The following is a 23,017-nucleotide window of genomic DNA, read 5'->3' as shown; positions in this document are numbered from 1 at the left end:
GCTCCCCTACCCTTTCCCTTCCCCGCGACCCCTCCCTTTCAGCCTCACCCTAATCTTCTGTCTTCTTTTTCCATACGGCTTGCTTGAAGTCGGTAAAACCTTCTTTCTCTCTTGCGCGCGCCTGTCTTATTCTCCCCTTCCCTCCCACATCTCCGTCCCATTAATCACTACCCGCCGTCCACTCAACTCCAGGACCACTACTACCTCATTACAAACGAATTTACTTATTTCCTTGCAGAGTAAATCGTAAATTTCGACTGCATTCCTAGACAAAGTGAGGTTTTTGTGTATATGCGCGCGCACACACACACACCCAGCCACACACACACGCACACACACACACACATACACACACACACACACACACACACACACACACACACACACACACACACACAGCAAAGGTATTTGTAATGGTCTTGATTTACGTAACTGACAAGATATAAGGAACTGCATGTTGCACTAACACGTTAGATGATAACGCAAAGTTTGTGAAGAAGATTGTAAATTCTTAAGATATTATCTTAACAGAATATGACTGGAAACAAACTGGAAAAATGGATTGCAACGCCCATGAAACAGATAATTAATGATATTTAAAATGGACAAATATACAAAGAGAACGTCTATGATATATTCATTTAAAATTGAAAGAATATAAGTTGTGAAGAATTTGGTAGTGTTGATCAGGATAATTTGTGTCCGACATACTGATTCATGAACATAAAATTGGCTTTTTACTACACTGATAGGGAGATGGTAAAAAATAAAAATAACTGATGGAGATCCTAATCCGACCCAGATTAGAATATGCAGCGGTGGTATGGAGTCTACACACAATGAAGACTATAAGTAAGGTCGAGAGAACGCAAAGAACGACAACCAAGTTGGTCTCCAGCTTTACTGACAAGCCATGTGAGGAGATATCTTACATACGGATGAAGGAGAGAGAGAGAGAGAGAGAGAGAGATTTATGCAACCAGACAAAGACAGTCCCGTTGTATGGCGATTACTCCACTCCAGTGCGTCCTGCCCTCTTTTTTTTGCCGTGGTTGCCCTATTACATCAGGTTTGTCTACCTTCTGGCTGCTTTTTACGCCATCGCCGTCTATGCTTGTCGGCGCCAATCAGACTTATACAAGTGACGCATACCTTCCCCACTCCCTCTACTGTTGAGGCAGGTCATGGTTGGAAGGCAGAGGAGGTGGTAGGAGGAAGGGGAGGAGGATTAAGAGGAGGAAGTAGGGTAAATATGAAAGGGTATTGTATTTCTTGTGCGTCTTTCTGCCTTAGGACAAATTATTCCCGACACTGCTGGACAGAAGCCGCGCTGCTGGCGTTGTCGCTTCCTACTGTGGGAATACCCCCACATCACTCCCACCCATTCTCTCCAACCAGCACGTGACGTTCCTCGTACATTTTATCATGGTTGATACCAGACGATTCCCTTCATGTGATGGACGAGCATCCAAGGCTCAGCTACCCCTCGACAGGGAGGAAAACGGTTTGGGTCCTTCATCTCCCAGAGGGCATTTTCACTTCCATTCTGCTTTTCGTCAGGCTATTTCATTCATCTCCGTGTCACTCCCTCAGTAGTGGAGTGTGGGGGGGGTGTTAGAGCATGTCCTGACTAACCAGCAGAATGTCTTATTCATCTTTGTGGCGCTCCCCATGAGTTGATTCATGATGGCGCCAGAATGGACGTAATCAGGGTATGTAGAAGTCTTCATGGCATCAATTGCCTCTACAGCAAACTTGAACAGCAGCAACTTGATTGAAATAAAGTTTAGATTAATAAATAATGAAGTGAATAAGGAAATAGATGTTAAATATCTACTGTCTCGCCGCACGATTTGATAATGATCCTCCATAATGATAGAGTAGAAATGAGACACACAACAACTGACATGGCCGCTCCATCGGACAATACCTGAAAGTGAAATTCATGTGTGTGTGTATATATATGTGTATATATATATATATATATATATATATATATATATATATATATATATATATGTGTGTGTGTGTGTGTGTGTGTGTGTGTGTGTGTGTGTGTGTGTGTGTGTGTGTGTGTGTGTGTGTGTGTGTGTGTGTGTGTGTGTGTGTCTAAACAGAAATGTAGTAGCACATTTGTAAATAACACACAAGAAACCCACAGTCGGAGAAAATAAACTTCGAATAAAAGAAGATTCTATATTTCGGCTACCAACTGTAGCCCTCTTCAGGAAAGTACTTTCCTGAAGAGGGCTACAGTTGGTAGCCGAAATATAGAATCTTCTTTTATTCGAAGTTTATTATAATATATATATATATATATATATATATATATATATATATATATATATATATATATATATACACACGGAGTGGGGCACAAAAAGAGGGACAAAATTAAACTTATATTTTCTGATGAAATAATTGTTTCGTTTTCTTTTTCAGGTGAGTTACATAGCAGACCTGTAAGTTTTATCTGATACCAAGATGGACCACTACGAACAGTTTTCGGTGGAAGAGAGAACAAAGATTGTGGAACTGTATTTTCCAACAAAGTCACCTACACTTGTTTAGAGGCAATATCGACGTGAATATCCTGAGAAGATTCCCCATCGCCATACGATCACACGTTTGGTAGAAAAGTTTAGAAACAGTGGAAGTGTGGTTAACAATAACAAGACGTCAGGGACCACTTGAAACAGTCATTCCGCATGTCCACCAGACGGCTGTCACAGCAAGTGGGTATTTCCAGATCTGTGCACCGAATTATCCACAGTGATATATATATATATATATATATATATATATATATATATATATATATATATGTGTATATATATATATATATATATCGATATATCAATATATATATATATATATATATATATATATATATATCAATATATATATATATATATATATATATATATATATATATATATATATATATGTATGTATGTATACACTCAACTATCCTGGTACCAGTGCTAAAAGTAAATTTTAACCCCGCCCGGGTGAGCATCTGTCCCATTTCACACGCGAATCTTAAGTTGGGGACGGACAAAAACCCACCACTGTCGATTCGGTCTCTCCTCTTTTGCCCTCTCTGCTTCCTTTTGTTATTCTTGGGGCCTTCCTTTTCAACCTGTGTAATAAACCTTCTGGATAAAGTAGTTTTTTGAAACCATCAAAAATGTGATTGATTTCTTCCTAGAGGAATTCCTCACTACATATTTGGAAAGCTCTCAGGAAGAAACCAATGACAAATCCACTCTTGATTTTGAAGATGTGGGCTGAGTAGTAAAGCACGATGTCATCTTTGTTAGTGTTTTTTCCTGTAAACTGACCCCTTCGTCTTCAACAACGTAGAATATTTCCAGTGTCGTGGACTCGCAATGGGGAATCCGCTCAGTGCTGTGTTAGCCTCATTATACATGGAAGTGTTAGAAAGAGATCATTTTGTGAACATAATGGGCCAGGATCCCACTTGGATGCGGTACGTGGATGACGTACTTGTCATTACCCACAGGAAAACCGATCTTAACGAAAAATTGAATAGGTTATACGGGATAGAACAGGACAGCCGGTTCACAGTGGACCACGAGGAAAATAAAAGATTAACCTTCCTGGACACGGTGATTTGGAGAAAAGGGAATAAGACCGCTGGGGATATATAAGCTGTCAATGAATTGTTTGTGTACACTCTGAGGAAGTCCTTTCAGGACAAAACGTTAGTAATAAAACTCCAACTGTTCCTGGTGTTTACCTCACCAGCCTTTCACTCGTATATATATATATATATATATATATATATATATATATATATATATATATATATATATATAATGTGTATTTATATATATATACATATATGTATATATATATATATAATATATATATTTTATTTATATATATATATATATATAACTATAAAGTTGTTTTAAAGTATATTGTCATTCTCATATATTTATTGAAGTCCTAGAATTGGATCTATGAGTTTTTATTATTATTATTATTATTATCATTATTATTATTATTATTATTATTATTATTATTATTAATTATTATTATTATTATTATTATCATTATTATTATTATTATTATTATCATTATTATTATTATTATTATTATTATTATTATTATTAATTATTATTATTATTATTATTATTTATTGGGGCTCCGACAGCGGAAAGGTGCTTCACTCGAGCTCCTTGGCTTCTTCCAGAGGGAAGGTGCTGCATGTGCGACCCAGACACCTATGAAGGGGCTCCCGCCTGAGTGAAGACGGCGACAATGACGACTGCTGACGGACACCCCGCTGGAGCCAGAGTAGACTCGACTAAGGTTCTCCTGAATGCAAAAACTTGATGCTTGGCTTGTGTAACCGAAGGTACTTATGAAACAGGTTCTCCTCCTCCCCCTCTACCTCCTCGTCTCCTCCTCCTCTTCCTCCTCCCCTCCTCCTCCTCCTCCCCTCCTCCTCTTCCTCCTCCCCTCCTCCTCCTCCCCTCCTCCACAACTTCCTCCTCCTCTAGACGAAAATAACTTCACGATCAATGTTATTACGCAATATCCCGTATTGTACAATATTATTGATGGCGTAGGGATGATACTGAAGAATGACAAAATATATTAAAGGCATCAAACGTACAGGCCAAACACATTTGCCTCTTCAATACCATCCCTACACCGTCAATAATATTGTGCAATGCGGAATATTGCGCAATTATGTTGATCGTGTAGGGATCGCTTTAATATCTGAGGTGCCACGGACATGAACTGAATAGTCTGTCGACATCGTGAATGAAAAGTAGGATTAGTGACATTCGGTCAAAACCAACCCGCCACTCAACACACTGCCTATGAACCAGAACAAAGTTTGTGAAGTGTGGCCACCGAGATGAAGCTGTTGTGAGTCATAATACGTTCTGTCGGTATGTGATTTCATTCACATTTTGCGGGGGGGGGGGGGTCCTACGTATGCTTGTGAGAGATTTAAGGCAGATTATTACTCCAAGGACTCAGAAATGTGGTTTGTTGCCTAAAACAGATGAGCAAGTAAATAAGACATAGATAAAAGCTGTATATTTGTAAAAGTAAGAATTTAGTTAATGCACAGAACCAAGTCGACGGTTCTGGATCCGGGCATCCGGGCATCCGGGCAGACTCCGGAAAGGTAAGTATCCAGGGTTCCTTCTCCTCCTCCTCCCCCTCTTCCTCCTCCTCCTCCTCCTTCTCCTCCCCCTCTTCCTCCTCCTCCCCCTCTTCCTCCTCCTCCTCCTTCTCCTCCTCCTCCTCCTCCTCTTCCTCCTCCTCCTTCTCCTCCTCCTCCTCCTCCTCCTCCTCCTCACGTACTACTACAAAGGATTACAAAGGCGGAGCATGCCGACAGGAGACCTTTTGATCCATATCTAGGTCGGATGCGGAAAAAAAAATCATATTAATAATAAAACAATAAATAAAAACTATAATAATGTAAATAACAAATAAAATACATAAATAAATGCATAGGTATAGTTAAATAATAAACAAACAGGTAAGTAGTAAATAACAATAAATTGACATATAACTAATAATAAATTAAAATCAGACAGACAAATGATAACAAAACAAAAACAAATAATATAACATAAATTATCATCATTACAGCATCTTACTTAGGTATTTATCTAAATGATTCTTAAAGCTTCGAACTGAACTACTTTGCACTACCTGTGCAGGAAGTTTATTCCATTCATTAACTACACGGTTGGCAAAGTTGTTTCTACCTACTTCCAAATTGAATCTATTTCCGGACAGTTTGAGACCATTGTTTCTTGTCTGATTCTCATTCAATGTGAAAATTTGGTCACTTTTGATGTTGTCAATTCCCTTTAAAATCTTAAAGACCTGTATCAAGTCACCTCTGAGTCTACGCTTTTTTAGGGAAAACAGATTCATGTGTTTTAGTCGATTTTCGTATGATTTATTTTTTATATTTGGAATAAGTTTTGTGGCTCGCCGTTGTACTTTTTCCAGTCTGTCAATGTCTTTAATGAGATTCGGTGACCATACGGAAACAGCATATTCCAAATGTGGACGAACTAACGATTTATATAGCTTGTTAATGAGTGATGGACTTTTGAAATCAAAAGATCGCGCAATCAGTCCCAGAATCTTATTTGCTTTCTCAGAGGCTGAAATACACTGCTTGGATGATTTGAGGTCGTTACTGATAATTACGCCGAGATCTTTTTCACTATCCACTTTTGTTAACGAATTTCCAAATAACTTGTAATCGTACTTACTGTTATTTTTACCTATGTGCATTACCTTGCATTTACCTGTGTTAAATTTCATTAGCCACTTTTCAGACCATTGCTGTAATTTATCTAAATCTTCTTGAATATCTAATTGGTTTGAGTGATCATTTGCCATTCCACACAGTTTTGTATCATCAGCAAATTTGGAAACAGTAGATTTTAGTCCATGGTCTATATCATTTATATATACTATGAATAGAAGTGGCCCAAGAACGGAACCCTGAGGAACTCCACTTGCAACACTTTTCCATCCAGAAGTTTTTCCATTTAAAACAACTCTCTGTTTACGACCATTCAACCAATTACTAGTCCAACCTAATAGGCTACCACTTATTCCATGTAAAGCTAATTTAGTGAGTAGTCTTTCGTGTGGGACGGTATCAAAAGCTAATGCAAAGTCTAGATATATTAAATCTATATTGTTTCTTTTGTCATAATTCGAGATAACTGCCCTGACCTACACCAAACTAATATGAGGTAGCCCAACCCAGAAGGAACGCTGTTGCATTAAAGACTTGTTTTTTCTTCTTCTTCGTGGATCCAGTTCTGCCCTGCAAGTCCGCTGTTGTGAATCTCCGCCCACGTGCACGAAGTCTCTTCAGGTGTGTTTCATTGTCTGTAGTAACAGCCGTAGGCTCGTTATGCTCGTTGTCCCTCAAACGTGAGATGATTTATTGCTACCCAGATGACAAGTGATGTAATGCTGGGGACCATCAGCTTGTGTTGCTACGGCCATCTTTTTTTCGAGCCCAGCTTGGGGAAGGTGTTCGGCTGTGTGTGTGCGCGTGCTTACCTAATTGTATTTACCCACTTATAGTACACAGGAAAGAAGCAATGCCCGTTGGGTCCCGTCTCCTACTCTCCAATTTATCATACCTAGCCTCAAATTCTTGTACAGTTCCAACTTAATCTATGTCCTTGATTTGCAATTATATTTAGATTTTATTTCATACATTGTGTGTGTGTGTGTGTGTGTGTGTGTGTGTGTGTGTGTGTGTGTGTGTGTGTGTGTGTGTGTGTGTGTGTGTGTGTGTGTGTGTGCGTGTGCGCGCAGGTGGGGTGGGATCCAGGTCGAGCGCTTTCAGAAGTGACAGTGAACCAGGAAGGATTCGAGTGGTCGGCCTTCAGATCACCAAGCAAGGGTTGCCCAGCTTTGTCTGTTGTTTGTAGTTTGCCACCGACAAATAAACAAACCTTACTCGATCTTGCATGACGGGTTTACCGACAACAAAGCACCGACAACAATTCATCGACATTAATTTACCGACGGCATCGGCACGATCAATTCATCGAAATACGCGATTCATCGAAAAAAAAAAAGATCATGGTAAATTTCTATAAAAGTGCCGAAGCAATAGATCGCTGAAAAGCTTATGGTTCCCTCGTATATATGTCACTGAGAATGAAAACAACTACTCTTTAATATTCTAATCATGCTGATGGCAATATTCTCTCTCTCTCTCTTTCTCTCATGCTTTTTCCTTTTCGTTTCCTCGCTTTCCTATCTCTTCCTCCTCAACATCCTCTTCCATCACCACTATCATTGTCAGCAGCAGCAGAGGCAGCATCACTTTCCTCTACTTCTTCATCATCATCTTCATCGTCTTCTCCTTCATTCTCATTTTTTCTTATTCTTTCTCCTCCTATTCCCCCTCTTTCTTCTTCTCGTTCATCTTCTTTTTCATCTTCTGCTTCCTCTTTCTTTTATTCCTCCTCTTCCTCTTCCTTCTCGTCCTCCTCCTCTTCCTTCTCCTCTTGTTCCTCCTCTTGTTCCTCCTCCTCTTCTTCTTCTCTGTATTCTTCATCTTCCATTTCTCTCGAGCTGGCTTAGAACTCCACAAAGTTTCCTTCAGCAGTCCTGGGACGCCTGAGCCCTAAGGTTCTGCCCTCTGCGTCAGAAGTCGCCTTCTTGCTTTCCTTCAGCCGAAGGTCAGGCGGATGCTCGCACACACACACACACACACACACACACACACACACACACACACACACACACACACACACACACACACACACACACACACACACACACGACTCGGTGGCGCGGTTGATAGAGTACTGGACTGCCAGCACGGAGGTGCGGCTGTACCTGGTTCGAATCCTGCCCAGGGCCGAAATTATTTCGGTATCGCTGCGCTTCGGGTCGTTACTCCGACTCTCGTGGGCGAGGAGTTCGGGGTGCGTGTGTGTGTAAGGTCATAGCATTACCCATAGATTGGTCATACGAGCTCTAAGCTCTCTTCCAGGAGGGAAATAGCTGTCGATCACGAGTCCAACACGTGATCCAAAGACCAAGGTGAATACACACACACACACACACACACACACACACACACACACACACACACACACACACATGCTCTGAGCTCTCCTACGGGAGGGAAATAGCTGTCGATCACGAGTCCAACACATGATCCAAAAAAGACCAAGGTGAATCACACACACACACATAAATATGTGTTATCTGAGCTGACCAGAAACGCGATCTTAAAATGGGTTCGTACGAATTCCTGTGAAATACTACCGAACTTAACTTAAGATAACCTTCCTAACTTTCCTAAATCCCGCAATCCTCTTCGAAGGAAAGAAAAGTGGTGAGGAGCCTACGCCAGGAGGCGCTGAGTAGCTGCTGGCGAAACCGTTACCTCTACCCTATGCTCATGGCCTGTTGAAGCTGGTAACAGTCACTGCTGGGAATTGGAAAGGAGTGTGGGATTCGAACCCACAACTAAGCGAATGCGAGACCAGTACGCTTCAGATTACGCCACCAGAGATATATATATATATATATATATATATATATATATATATATATATACATATATATAAATATATATTTATATATATATATATATATATATATATATATATATATATATATATATATATATATTTGGGGGGAACAGGTGGTAGGAAGAGGGTGGTTAATTGTTGCATCACGTGATCATCCACTAAGGGAAGTAGCCAAGTCAAAGGCACGCAACCACTCCCACCCACCACCCTTTCCTCCCTCTCATCTTAGCTCCTCATGGATGACGGGTCACCCCTGTATCCCGCCCACTGCCCTGGGTCAGAAACAATGCAGCAAGACACAGTACATCCACAGCAAGGCCGTTTCACACAGTCTTTGGAAGGAATACAAAACCAACAACGGAATGGGACGGTTGAACGGAAACATGATCGCTAAATTGAGCGGTTTTCCGTCATCTTATGCTAATGGTCACTGGTATTTAACGGAAAGATTCTCGATGTAACGGAAAATTTCTAAGTAGGGCGTCGATAACGAACACCCGATTTAACGGAATTTTTGTTTAACGAATTCTCCCTTGGTGTTATTAGTTCGCTAAATCGAACTTCTACTTTGAGGGACGAAAAGAATTTTCGTGGATTTTCCTTCAGACATTATCAAATTATTTTATTCAGGTTAGGAACCGTTTTCACAGTAAGAGTACTTCTCTTTCTATTATGGTCACCGCCAGGCTATTCGATTCGTCTCCACATGATTTACCTGCACGCGGAAGTCATGGCCAGTTACACGGCCGTTCGTAGACCACTGCTAAACAAAAGCCTCTCCCTAAAAGCACGACTGCGCCAGTATATGCCACGTCACTCCTGCAAACTTCTCCAAGAGCTGCTTGCGATGATGTAGCTACCTTAGGTTTGCTGATGCGCATCTCTGCTGATTGCATTCTCGAATCGGAGCTTCCCATTAGCCATTGTGCTTAACTGAATCCCACCAGTAGATAGAGCCTTGTGATTGGCTGACTGCTAGGTCAACGTTAACGTTTGAGGCTGTGTGCCAAGTGGGTATTCAGTGCATTGTCATTCGGGGGGGAGGGGGTTAGGCTCCTGGCCTTGCATTGAACGTATACATAGAAAATGTGTATAGTTGGCACGTACGCGTTGGAAATACTGAAACCCTCGCAAGCAGTGTGCATGCACTTAGCCAAGTCGACACCAGTAATTGGGCAAATTTAAGCTTACAATTTTTATTTATCTATCTATTTATTAATCTATCTATTATTTTTTTCATTTATCTATTAATCTACATGTTTTTATGTATCTATGTATGTACTTATTTATCTTCATGTATCTATTTTTGAAGGACTTTCGTCGCAATCGACATGACGTCATGTCGCCGATGTTACGTCATTTATCTATTTATTTATATGTTTTTATTCATTTATGTATGTACTTATTTATTTATCTTTATGTATCTACTTTTGAAGGACTGTCGTCGCAATCGACATGACATCATGTCGCCGATGTTCCGCTTCCCTAATCGTGGACTGACATTGTGTGCTCATTTTGCAACTGGGCCTTTCACAAAGTCAAGGTTGTAAGGGAACGTTTAGTGAGCCAAGGCGATTGAAAGAAGCCTGGCACGTGAGCCACGAACAAGCACATGGTGTGTACACGTGACACTGAACACGCTTCTCACTTTCGATGCAAATAGACCCCATTTGCCAAGGCGCTTCCTTGTGTTGTGACACATAATCCGGAAAAAGACCAACGAGACAAAACAAGTCAGGAGAGAGAGAGAGAGAGAGAGAGAGAGAGAGAGAGAGAGAGAGAGAGAGAGAGAGAGAGAGAGAGAGAGAGAGAGAGAGAGAGAGAGAGAGAGAGAATAAAAAGAAAAAAGAAGAAGAGAGAATGAAAGAGGTGGGAAGGGGTGTGTGTGTATGTTAGACGTACCTGCCTGAAGGGTCCATGACGAGGGTGGTAACCGCCGTAGACATACATGTAGGAATCGTCACAGACGACCCGATGGCCGCTACGCCCTGGGGGCGGTTGGACGCCCCTTCCTCCTGCTGGGATAGAGGAGCGTTGAAAAAATTATTTGTATTAAGAGAAGATCAGATAACTTTATGGATAGGGATGACAGGTAGTAAGGGACATGGAACTGCCTAGTGTAGACGTTATGGTCTCTTGAAATCTCCTCCATTCATAAGGTCTTGTGTTAACAGGTAACTTGACTCAGCTGTAGGGCGACCCATTGAAGACGTCCAACTGATTTCGATAAAACTCTTCAGATCGGTGACAGACTTGATGGTTTTTGGTCAAACTACCCACCAAACGATACTATTCCCCTTGAGAGGTGGTTGCTGAGGTTGTGAGGCCAGTCAGGAGGAGAAAGAGGGTAGGGGGAGGGACGAGGAGGGAAGGGAAAGGAGGAGAGGGGAAGGGTGTGGGTGAGGAGGGAAGGGAGAGGGAAGAAGAAGTTGGCAGAGCTTGGCTGGATGGTGATGAATGTGGAAGAAATGAGAAGGGAGATGAACATCGTCCGCGTTGTGTATCAGGATTCTGGATACGAGTAACCCCTTCCCCTTTCTTCCGCCACCTGCACCACCTCCATCTTTCACTCTACTCCACCTCCATCTGCCCCAATCCTCCTCGCCTCCTCCTCTCTCATTCTCCTCCTCTTCTCTCCTCCTCCTCCTCCTCCTCCTCCTCCTCCTCCTCCTCTTCCTCCTCCTCCTCCTCCCTCTTCTCCTCCTCCTCTTTCTCATTCTTCTCCCCCTCCTTCTCCTCCTTTTCCTCCCCCTCATCCTTTCTCCTTCTTCTTCCCTTCCTTATTCCTCATTCTCTTCTTACTTCTGATCCTCCTTCTCCCCCCCGCCTTGGGGCGAGTCAGTGGAACTGAAGACCAAAACCTAACCTAACTTAATCTACCAATTTATATCCTCTTCGCCAAGACTAAAGGTTTCTGCTCCGTCGAAGAGGAGTACGAGGAGGAGGAGGAGGAGGACAGACGATGTTCTGAATCGACCCAGTCGTCCTTGTGTCCCACCTGAGTCTTGAGCGACATTTGCTGGAGGAGCAACGATAAGTGACAATGTCGTCAGCGGGCAACCCCAATTCAAGACACCTACGTACTTTGTGCGTTCTGCCCAACATCATATATTTATTTATTTATTTTTATTTACTTTTATTATTTTTCTTTTTGCGGGGCTGGCAGCATCCGCGCGGACCTCAACCTTGTATGTGGTCTGGAATAGTTCATGCAGGAAAGCAGGAGACGGTGTATGCCAATGCAGTTACAGATATATGTCATCTTATACACGTAAAGGGACAATCCCCCCTCCCTCCCTCCCTCCCTCCCTCCCCTTTCTGGTCCCTCGGAGGAGCGAAACACAACGGTATTTCCCGAGAAAGACTTGGAAATAAAGATGGCTACCGGAAGGTAGACGCTGTAATGAAATCCCGTTGGCGCATATTTTTTCGTTCTGACGTCAGATGATTTCGTTCAGTTGAACAGAGTCGAAATAAGGTCACCGGGGGGGGGGGGTGACCTTATTTCGACTCTGTTCAACTGAACGAAATCATCTGGCGTCTCCCTCGCCACCATCCTCAGATGGCTACTAAAATTGCCTGCCTCCCCCACACAGAGGACGTTCCGAGTACCGGAGGGTTGTTTATCTTTACAAGCTAACATTTGGGGTTTGGCTGGTCTTAACAAGCTTAACCTAACACAGCCTAACATAACCTTAATCGTCACTGTTTGGGCGATTTATATTGACAAACTCATTTCTGGGGTTGCTACTTTTTACACACTAATACCTGGGGCAGTAGCTTATCTTTACATGGGTACTCTGGGGTTGCTAAGGTTTGCAAGGCCCCCCTACATCGAGAGTTAAACGGTGAACCACGGGAGAGTGAAAGGGGTAAAAGGTTTAAGGTCATAAACGTAGCGAAGGCTCAGGCGGTTTCCTTCAGATGAATAAAATCACCTGGCGGCAGCAAGGATAGATAAGATGTGAAACACATCGAGATGGGTGGGGGAGGGGGGGGGCTTGCGGTCCTCGAACTGAATAAATCAAGAGCAAACGGAGACGCAGGTGACACAGCACAGAGTAAAGGCAGATTTGCTCTTGCTGAATTGAAGTACAGTTTGAACTTCTCTCTCTCATTTGAAATGCTGAGGTAACACACCTAGAAGCATTTCAAGTGAAAAAGAACTTCAAAGTGTACTTCAATTCAGCAACAGGAAGACTGCCTTTGCTCTGTGCTGCGTCTTAGTTTGCGCATGAGCTAGATCTTAGTGGCGAAAGGGTTAATTCCTCCACAAGGATAAAAGCATATTCATGGTCGTACGACGGTTGCCCTATGGTCGCCCTTCACCTTTGGGGAGCGGTGGAGCAGTGTTTGGCAGTGTTTCAGAACGTTTCGTGATGTCATTTTCCTTTACAAGAAAGGAAGCCTTTTTTTTTTTTTTTTTTTTTTTTTTTTTTTTTTTTTTTACAAGAAAATGCATTCAAATCAAGAGCTTTGGTAACAAAATTGGATGAAAAATATTTTTCTTGTACTGTGAACTCTATTGTTGATCAAAGTTTAATCGATGAATCAAAATTTGTTTATTTACGGTTGTAATTGCTAGTTTGGCAAGACTGATAGGAGTTCGCGAAATTAAACATAATCTACGAGTATTTTTGGTAGTTCTTCGTCAGGCAGGTCTTAGGTCGATAGGAATCACGCACTGCTACGTTATAGAAAAAAAAATGAAAATTTCATCTCGATAGCCTCAATCATCTCCAGTCTCACGATCCCTCCTCCCTCTGCTGAATGAAATCGTCAGAGGCAAAACCAAAAACTAAATCGGTGAGAGAGAAAGCCTCACCGTAAACAAGGATACCAAAGGCCACGGGTTCCCCATGAGCTGAATAAAAGCTTGGCCTCCGTCGGAACAACACCTGCCACTTTCCTGCACGGGACGAAAGGGAGAATATATGTGACAGTCTCCTTTCCATTTGTCAGCTCGTAGCCATGTTGAAGGCGGAGGAGGAAGACAAATAATATAAAAGGTGACTGGGGGGAGGAAGTAGTCTACAGTATTTATGTCAAGGTGAAGCCGCTGTTAGGCCTACTCCTTTCCCCCAGCAACAGGTAAGCAGTCGAGAAAGGAAGAACCAACGTACGATATCGATAGCAGAACGTCCAGAGAATGGGTAAGCAATTAATAGATCGTAATAACAGACAGTCCATGCGCCACTGTGTCTCCAGTAAAGCGATTTGGTTGAGCAATGCCACATGATTAGAGTTTGACCTGTGTGTGTAGTTTAGTAATCAAAGTTTCTTTGTGAAGAGGAAGTAGGTTCAGAGGTAGAAACACGAAAGCCCCTTGGTACAACCGTGACTCCTTACAGGATGTATTTTTTGTTGTGTCAAAAGACGGGTGATTCTATTCAGATGTGAGAAGTGTTAGGGTTTCGGCCGCAACGGGAACATGAGTGAACAATGCCTTGACTAGGCCACCCCCTTATATAGGGGGACAGGGTTTTTGGTATATGTATGTACCTGTCAGGCCTGTTATATATATATATATATATATATATATATATATATATATATATATATATATATATATATATATATATATATATATATATATATATGACTGAGTTAAAACAAGACTACTCCTAGTGACCTCATTTCGACTTGGATAACTGATTTGTTCTTTCAGCTGACTGGCATCGCTAAGTGGCTGACACAGATATGACAAGGTTACAAGTTCACTGCACTGGAAGAATAATTGATCGAGACTGTCTTCACAAGGACTATTCGGGATTTTGTTGAATAAAAAAAAATATTCCACTTCATTTCACTGTCATCCATCGAAAAGGACTACAGAGCTTACCTGAGATGCTGGTCTCCACAGTTTCCATTCTTGGCGTGTGCGCGTGCGTGTGCGTTATGTTTATGTATTCCTCCCGCCTTGGAGGTCAGGAGTGCCGTGAGTGAAAAAGAGGCCAGGCTCCTTGCCTGACGAGAAGAATCGTCGTTCGGTGGGTGAGGTCGATGGATGCTCTGAGGACCGTCACGAGCAACAACGACGATAGAAGGAGGCGAACCTATCTTGTGGTTGAGCTCGCTCTCAACTGATCCCGCCTAGTCTCCGTGTGGAGCTGCTTTGGCGGGGAGGCAGAGTGAGGATTTCAAGGGTACGTGGTAGCAACAACCCCTCCCCGTACAAGGTTATCAATTCGTCATTATGGTACATTTCCCTGTCAATGAATTATCGATGTTTGGGAGGCAACGGCACACCGGTTTTGGCTCATGACGTCATGTCGACGCAACTGTCACGGGTGACATGAGTTTACCTTTTGAAAAATGTTAATCATTACCTGCATGTTTGCTGCTCTTCACAGCTGATCTCTGCCCGACCCAAATAGTAAGCACCCATGGCAGAGCATATTTTCTGATTCTGACTATCATCCGATTGGCGGCGTCGGAAAAACAAATGTCATACGAATTGGCAGGACGGTTGGATACCTTAAATTATCGGTCAAGGTCGCGCAAAATGAGTTTACGCCATGCCAGTAGGACGCTTGTCTATAGCAAGGTCTATAATATATAGACCTTGGTCTATAGGAGCCGTGAAAACAACCATGAATCTCGCGGTCATAAAGGAGTTCGAAATGCAATAAGATAGACTTTATCTACAAATTTTGGACCTTATCAAAGAAATTCCACCTCAAGTCTCACCGTAGCTGTTGATCCTACGATTTGTTTAATTGTATCCATCGAAAGCCTATGATATGGGCTTTCCATCCAATCGGATGTTCCTGTCACACGAAATGTATAGTTATCTTGGTGCATCAGTACATGGTCTAGACAGAAAAAATAAACAAATAAATAGATAAATAAAAATGAATATGTAAATGAATATTTTAGATAGATGAATGAATAAATTAATTGGTTAATAAAATTGTGACAGGCATAACAAAGAAACACTGCACCACCTTTCTGTTGTGCAGTGGTTCCCGAAGTGGGTTGCAAACACGTGATATATCTGACCAGTTTTTGCTGTATGTATAAAGCACAATCTGTAGAAGTGCAGCAGATACATTTCTTGTTGCATGTTGCCTTTACATTATAGCAGGGGCTGCTGACTCTGTTACATCTGTCATGCGATTTCGGATGATAAGACAGAATGGATTGGTTTTAAATTGTGCCCAAAATGGGCACCTTTGAAATGTGCATTTCTAATTGGAGTGAAACCCAAAAATAAAGTGAACACAAACAAGGCGAAATTGACAAGTGAATTCGTTAAGAAAGTAGATGCGATCAAGGAAGATGTTTGTAAAGAACTTCTGAGGTTAAAAATTAATTTAAATATCAATTTGATGCGATGCAATCAAAATTGAATGTTGTGGCTGAATCTCTACCTGCTGAGTCAGCGTTTGCAGATTCACCAAATAATCAGCAGTTTCAAGGTCCGTGGACAGATTGTGAAAAGGAAAAGGAAGAGAAATCTGATTTGGTGAGGGCGACAGGCAAAACAAAGAAGGCATCAGGATTGAAAGTGGAAGTTGAGCTATACAAATTCAAATTGATGATTCAAGATTTACTGAGAACGGTAGCATTGTCATAAATTTCGAAAATGGTGAGATAAGAAATGAGGCGGTTAAAGAAATTAGAACCAGTTGAACATGTAACTACCGAGGAAACCATAAGTCAAAGACAGTAATGTGCACAGACATTGCAAGGGGCAGGTGCTTTGGACTGGAAATTGGGCACTTCACTCTTTTGTATTATTCGTATTTGGCAACTATCCGGTAGGGTGCAACACCATTTTCCACAGTATAATTTCTGAATGGTAAGAAAATGGAAAAAGCCTGTGAGAAATCATTTTTCATTAATTTTTACATATTTTTCTGAAGGGCACTTTTGGGGCACAGGGCAAAGGGGCAGGTGTTCGGGCCTGGTCAAAGAACTATACCAATACTGAGATGTAATGTATTAACTGATGTGAATCATACAGTACAGTAATGAATTCCTGTTGCCCAGTATTTCAAGGTGAATTAGAAAGAGTTCGTAACATGACTTATCATGGCTATTAATACACAAGTCTCAAATATTAAATGTGACTTGATATATATCCAATCAGTTGGGAATAAGACTTTTGATATTCATGAGATTATTAAAGAACAGGACTTTGATATCTTAGTATTGACAGAAACATGGTTAAGTGATAGTGATAATGCCAAGATTAGAGAAATGTTACCTGGGACGCATATATTTCTGCATGTTCCAAGGGAAGATAGAAGGGGTGGTGGTGTTCGTATTTTCCTTTCAAATTCGTTCAAGAAAATTACTAAGAAGAAATGTGAGAGATGGAATACTTTTGAGATTATGCAAGTGAGTTGTGGAATTAATGGAAGGAAATTTACATGGATTACAACGGAGGAGCATGCCGACAGGAGACCTTTTGGTCCATAATTAGGTCAGATACGAAAACGCTATAATAATGATAAATAAATAAAAAAAATTATAATAATATAAATAATGATAAATAAGATAAATAAATGCATAGGTGTAGTTAAATGATAAACAAACAGGTAAATAGTAGATAATAATAAATTGGCAGATAAATAATAATAGATGAAAATTAAGCAAATAATAAACATACATATAATAACAAACAAACAAATAATATAAAATGAATGGCAGACATTACAGCATCAACCTCCAACTTCTGCAATTAATGGGTTTATTGATGTATTTAGATCATATTACCGGCTCCGGCGCTTGGCCTTCAAGCCAAAAATTTCATAAATCATATTTAGGTTATACTTGGAAACAGTGGATATGGTCAGTGCAAAACTAATTATTTGTGTTAATTTTAATATATGGGTTGATGACTGAGAATGCATTTGTCACAGCCTTCATTGAAATTATTTATTCTTTTAATCTGATCAACAAAGTGAATATTACTACATCTTACTGGACTCAGTGTTCTGTGATATTGATAATGATCTTGTTCAAGGGCTGTGTGTTGATGATATGTGTTGTATATCACCAGTTCATAAAATGATTATCTTTGAGATATCATATAGGAAGAAGCAACTTCACAAGAAAAAGATAATGTTTCGATTGAAGAGGAATTTTCAACCAAAATTGCTGATAGATTCCATAACTAATGAGCTCTCTTTAATTAAAATTATCTGAGACTTGCGACCATGACACGTACTATGAGAGGTGTGTGACATGTCTTGTCACCTTATACAACACTACTGCTACGAAAAATTATAATGATTGTTGCCCTATTATTGAAAAGGAAGTTATTATTAAAGAGCATGCACCTTGGTTTAATGGTGCAATATCGAGAGCAAAACAAGTTAAAAAGTCAAGGGAAAGATTGTGTCGTCGTCACAGGACTGAAGAAATGAGAATGGCATATCGTGAAGCGAGGAAAACAGAAAATCGGTTGATGGTGAAGAGGAAACGTAAATACTATCGAAAGAAAGGGATGGAAGTGAAATAAAATATCAGCAAACTTAATGGAATACTTGATGGTTTAACTGGATATAAACAAAATAATAAGTTGCCCGATGGGTTTTCTGACGAAGTTCTGCCTAATTTGTTCCTTGGTTATTTTGACAAGAAAACTGAGAATATTATCAATAGCTTTAAAAATTATCATATCAGTATTTCTGTCTCAGAAACGCTAGGGCCAGACTCTGTCACTAAGTTATCGTGTTTTCGCTGTGTTAATAAGGCTACTGTGAAAGCCATCGTACATAACAATGTAAAACGAATACTATAAGGTACGTTAGCGGGGGGGTGAGGGAGAGCCAGAAAACCTCTCCACTGCGCAGGTAGATGATGACGTCAACGGAAATATTGAGACCAGGGTTCCGCGGGTCGAGAGCTGTCAGTCACTCACACACCAGTGTGTGGAGCGAAGCTCCAGCTTCGGATTAAAGGGGTAGCTAAGGCAGACAAATAACATATAAAAATGCCAACAGTTTGTATAGTGCAGAAGTGCAATGCCGTTAAACTGAAAGATGATAAAAATATACATTTCTTTTCACTACCCAAAGATAGAGAACTTAAGAAATGGATTGAATTATGTGGCACACACAATACTCGGTCATCTGGATATGTATGCAGCGGTCATTTTGAAAGTAACTATTTATTAGCAACATTTCCTGAAATTTTCATTCAATTGCAAATAAACAGACTAAAGAATCCGGTTACAACATAACTGAGCTTGGTGGAGATAAAGGTCTACATATAAAATCCACGCTTGACATGTCATCCCATCTAATAACTCGTCATATTAATATAATCCACCTAATGTGAAAGCATGGAAAACATTTATATAAGTTTTCTGGCGGTCATATCTCAGATACTGATAATTTGAGGATAAGAAAGTGACACTGAGTAATTTCAGTATTATGTGAACATCATAGTGTAATTTTAAAGTCTACCATACATACAGATGGTTTTCTTTAAAGTTTACATTTTCTTTCACCTCTCACTCTCCCCCTCTGGATTTCCTATGACGTCACGGTGGAGGTGCGCGGAGGGGGATGCTCAACGTACCTTATAGTATTCGTTTTACTATTTAGACCTTGGTTTTACCTTGGTACATAAAGCGAAGCCGACGTATTGTGATAATGATCCTCCACCAATACGAGATGTTAGCGGAAGTGTTAACTTCGGTGATTATTAGATACTCTGACTGAGATGGCTAATGCAAGTATTCGGTGTAATATATTTCCTGAAAGTGAGAAAACAGTGATCGTTAGACCCATTGTCAATGGAAAGCTTGATCCTCAATGTTTGAGCTCCTTTAGGCCGGTATCAAATTTAACATACTATTCGAAAATGCTGGAAAATGTAGTCCTCAATCAGTTAATAGAGCATCTTGAATCAGTACAAGCCTTACCAGATAAACACTCAGCTTATAGAAGACTTCACTTATCAGAAATAACTCTATGTTCTGTGGTGAATGAATTACTTATACTAAAGGATGAGTGTAAGTGTGGTGTTTGATCTTACTGGACTTGAGTGCATCATTTGATACTGTGCAGCATAGGCTGTTGCTTCAGGAACAGAATGTACTGTGTGCAAATAAGAAAAAAAATTATATGAGGAAATCATTATTAGGGGTACCCCAAGGAAGTATTTTGGGTCCAGTTTGATTCTATATATATACTATTGGTCTTGCAAATTTACTTAGAAGACATGAAGTTGATTACAAGTTGTATGCAGATGATATGCAGTTTTATCTATCACTGAGTGATATTGACAATACAGAGAAAAAATTAAGTAAATTGATTCGAAACAATTGAAGTTGAATGAAGATAAGACCGATTGCCTTGCTGTGGGAAAGACAAATGATGTCAGGAGACTGGATTTTTCCTCTCTGCAAATCAATTAAAAGACCATGATAGTTGGAAAACCTGTTAGGTACTTAGGTGTAATTCTAGATTGTAATTTGTCATCTAAAGATCAAATTAACCAAGTGCTGGCTACCATTTAAGGAATATAACATTTGTTAAAAAATACTTAGAGGAGAAAACCATGAAGATCATTGTTTATAATCATGTGATCATTAAGTTGGATTACTGTAATTCACTGTATCATGGCTTCCCTAATTATTTGCTAAAAACCACAACTTGTCATGAATAGAGCTGCAAGGCCGATCAAAGGTTTGCCCCCGCATGAAAGTATCACACCTGTACTAATTGACCTATACTGGCTACCTTTTAAGGCACGTATAGTTTTTAAAAACATGTGTAATTACCTTTTAAACTGTGAATTCTGACAAACCAGGATATATGAGAAGCCTACTTCAAGATTTCAACTTGGATACTGTGATGCCATTGAGACATAGCAGAGATCAGCATGGGTTTAATGAGCCTAGAGTTAATTTAGAATTGTGCTTTAGAGCATTTGAGAAGTGTGCTTCACGTCTCTACAATGCCTTACCTATGGATGTCAACAGAAGTGAAAGTGTACAAAATTTCAAGCGCTAAAAACTCGTTTGTTCATAAGATCCTACGATGTCATCAACAGTTGTACTGAAGATTATTATCGGTGTTAATAGTGATATAAATACTGACGGCCCCATGGAGCGCCGCACTAGCGACGGCGTCACAGGGGCCTGGATCTTCAACGGTAAACAAGCATCTCCCTGTGAGAGTCATCTTAATGGATCCAAATTCCACATTGCTTGACATATCCAACATGCATGTTGGTGATAGCAAATATCTATCCACTATCCACATCCATTTTAAAGTCGAGGCCCCTTTGAGTGACTTTGAAAGGTCATTAGTGTGTGTATGAATGTGTGTCTGTGCGTGTGTGTGTGTGTGTGTGTACAGAGTATTCACATCGCAGTGCAAAAGATGAATGCAATGTTACCACAGGAGAAAGAGACTTGAAGAGTGTTTTTGTATTACACCCCCCAGCGAATGATGAGATAGGAAAGGGAGTAGTGGAATGGAGGGGAATGTCTTCAAGGTGAATGTGGGTGAAGGTGAAACTAAGCTGCGATCTGGCTTTTTGTGAGTACATGTGGATCTGGTAGTGAGAAAGTGAAGAGGAGAAAAAGGCTTTTTGGATACTTATGAATGCTTAAAGGAATGGAAATGTGGTGTTTGGAGAAACAAAGAAAATTACTATTATGAGAGAGGTAAATGGAAGGGCTAGAGTAAAAGATGGGGTACTATGAACATTAAAAATTATGAGAACTGATAAGATATTTAAATTTTAATCTGCCATGCGAAGTATGTTTTAATGTGTGTCTAAGGAAAGCATTTATGGAGGACTACTTGTGTATTTCCACTTTACAAAAAAAAAAAAACGAATTTGTATGTGGTCTTTTAGAGGGGCCAGTTTGTCGACCGGGATTGGAAAGTCTTAGGGGAATGTGTCAACCGAGAGGATTAGGAAAGGAACAGAGGGAGTAGCTGGTGAGGATTAGTGTGGGTTTAGAAAAGGTAAAGGGGGCGTGAATCAAATGTTTGTGGGAAGGCATATTTGCAAGAAGTTTTTGGCAAAAGGTAAATATGTTCTTTAGGCCTTTATGGACTTAGAGAAGGCTAGTGGCAGTTTAAACAGAAAGGCATTGTGGGGGGTATTGCAAATATATGGGATAGTGGGAGAGCTATTGAGGATAGTCAAGAGATTTTACGAGAGTTGCAGGGCTTATGTTATGGTTGGAAATGGTGAGAGTGAGTGGTATGATGCGAAGATGGGACTGACTCAGGTTTGAATTATATTACCATGGTTGCTCAATGTGTACAAGGATGGGGTGGCACGGGAGGTAAATGTGAGGGTGATTGGGCAGACAATTGGGCATGGTTAAAAAGAGTGGAAATGTAGTTCAGTTCGAAGCTTTAAGAATTATTTAGATAAACACCTAAGCAAGATGCTGTAATGACTATCATTTATCTTATATTATTAGTTTATTTGTTATGTTATCATTTGTCTGTTTGTTTATTATTATTTGCTCGATTCTTATATATCATTAGTTGTATGTCAAATTATTATTATTTACTATTTACCTGTTTCTTTATTATTTAACTATACCTATGCATTTATTTATGTATTTTATTTATCAATTACATTATTACATTTTTTATTTATTCATTTATCTATCATTATTTTTTTTCGCATCCGACCTAGATATGGACCAAAAGGTCTCCTGTCGGCATGATCCGCCTTTGTAAAAGAGAAATAGGTAACTTGGGATGGATGCAAAGAGAAAATTATATGAAAGGGTGATTGTGCTTACAATACTTGGAATTTAATAGGGACAGAACGGAGAAATATAAAATAATGTGATTGAGAAATATGGTGGGTGTTACGAGAATGGATAGAGTGAGAAATGAGGATGTGAGGGGGATAGTGGGAGTGGATAGAAAGTTAGCATATAGAACTGAAAAAATACTGGGATGGTTTGTACCATGGATGATAAACGA

At 40.3% G+C, this 23,017-nt stretch overlaps 1 protein-coding gene across 1 annotated transcript in view; it reads right to left on the bottom strand.

The window, feature by feature from the left end:
- The window catches only part of LOC143038250 (kelch domain-containing protein 10-like), a 28,562-nt gene extending 13,403 nt beyond the window's left edge, over positions 1 to 15,159 (bottom strand). The window contains exons 1-2 of the mRNA XM_076207264.1: positions 14,935 to 15,159; positions 10,995 to 11,110 (exon numbers count right to left, since the gene is read on the bottom strand). Of these exons, the coding sequence (XP_076063379.1) occupies positions 10,995 to 11,110; positions 14,935 to 14,962 (144 nt within the window). The 5' untranslated portion in view covers positions 14,963 to 15,159. The remainder of the gene's footprint in view (positions 1 to 10,994; positions 11,111 to 14,934) is intronic.
- Between the last annotated feature and the right edge of the window lie 7,858 nt (positions 15,160 to 23,017).

This window comes from Oratosquilla oratoria, chromosome 24, assembly GCF_046742065.1.
Source record: "Oratosquilla oratoria isolate Oo_2021 chromosome 24, ASM4674206v1, whole genome shotgun sequence".
In the NCBI taxonomy this organism is placed as follows: domain Eukaryota; kingdom Metazoa; phylum Arthropoda; class Malacostraca; order Stomatopoda; family Squillidae; genus Oratosquilla; species Oratosquilla oratoria.
The sequence above is the reverse complement of the archived record's forward strand: the minus strand, read 5'-3'. Positions and strand labels throughout refer to the sequence as shown.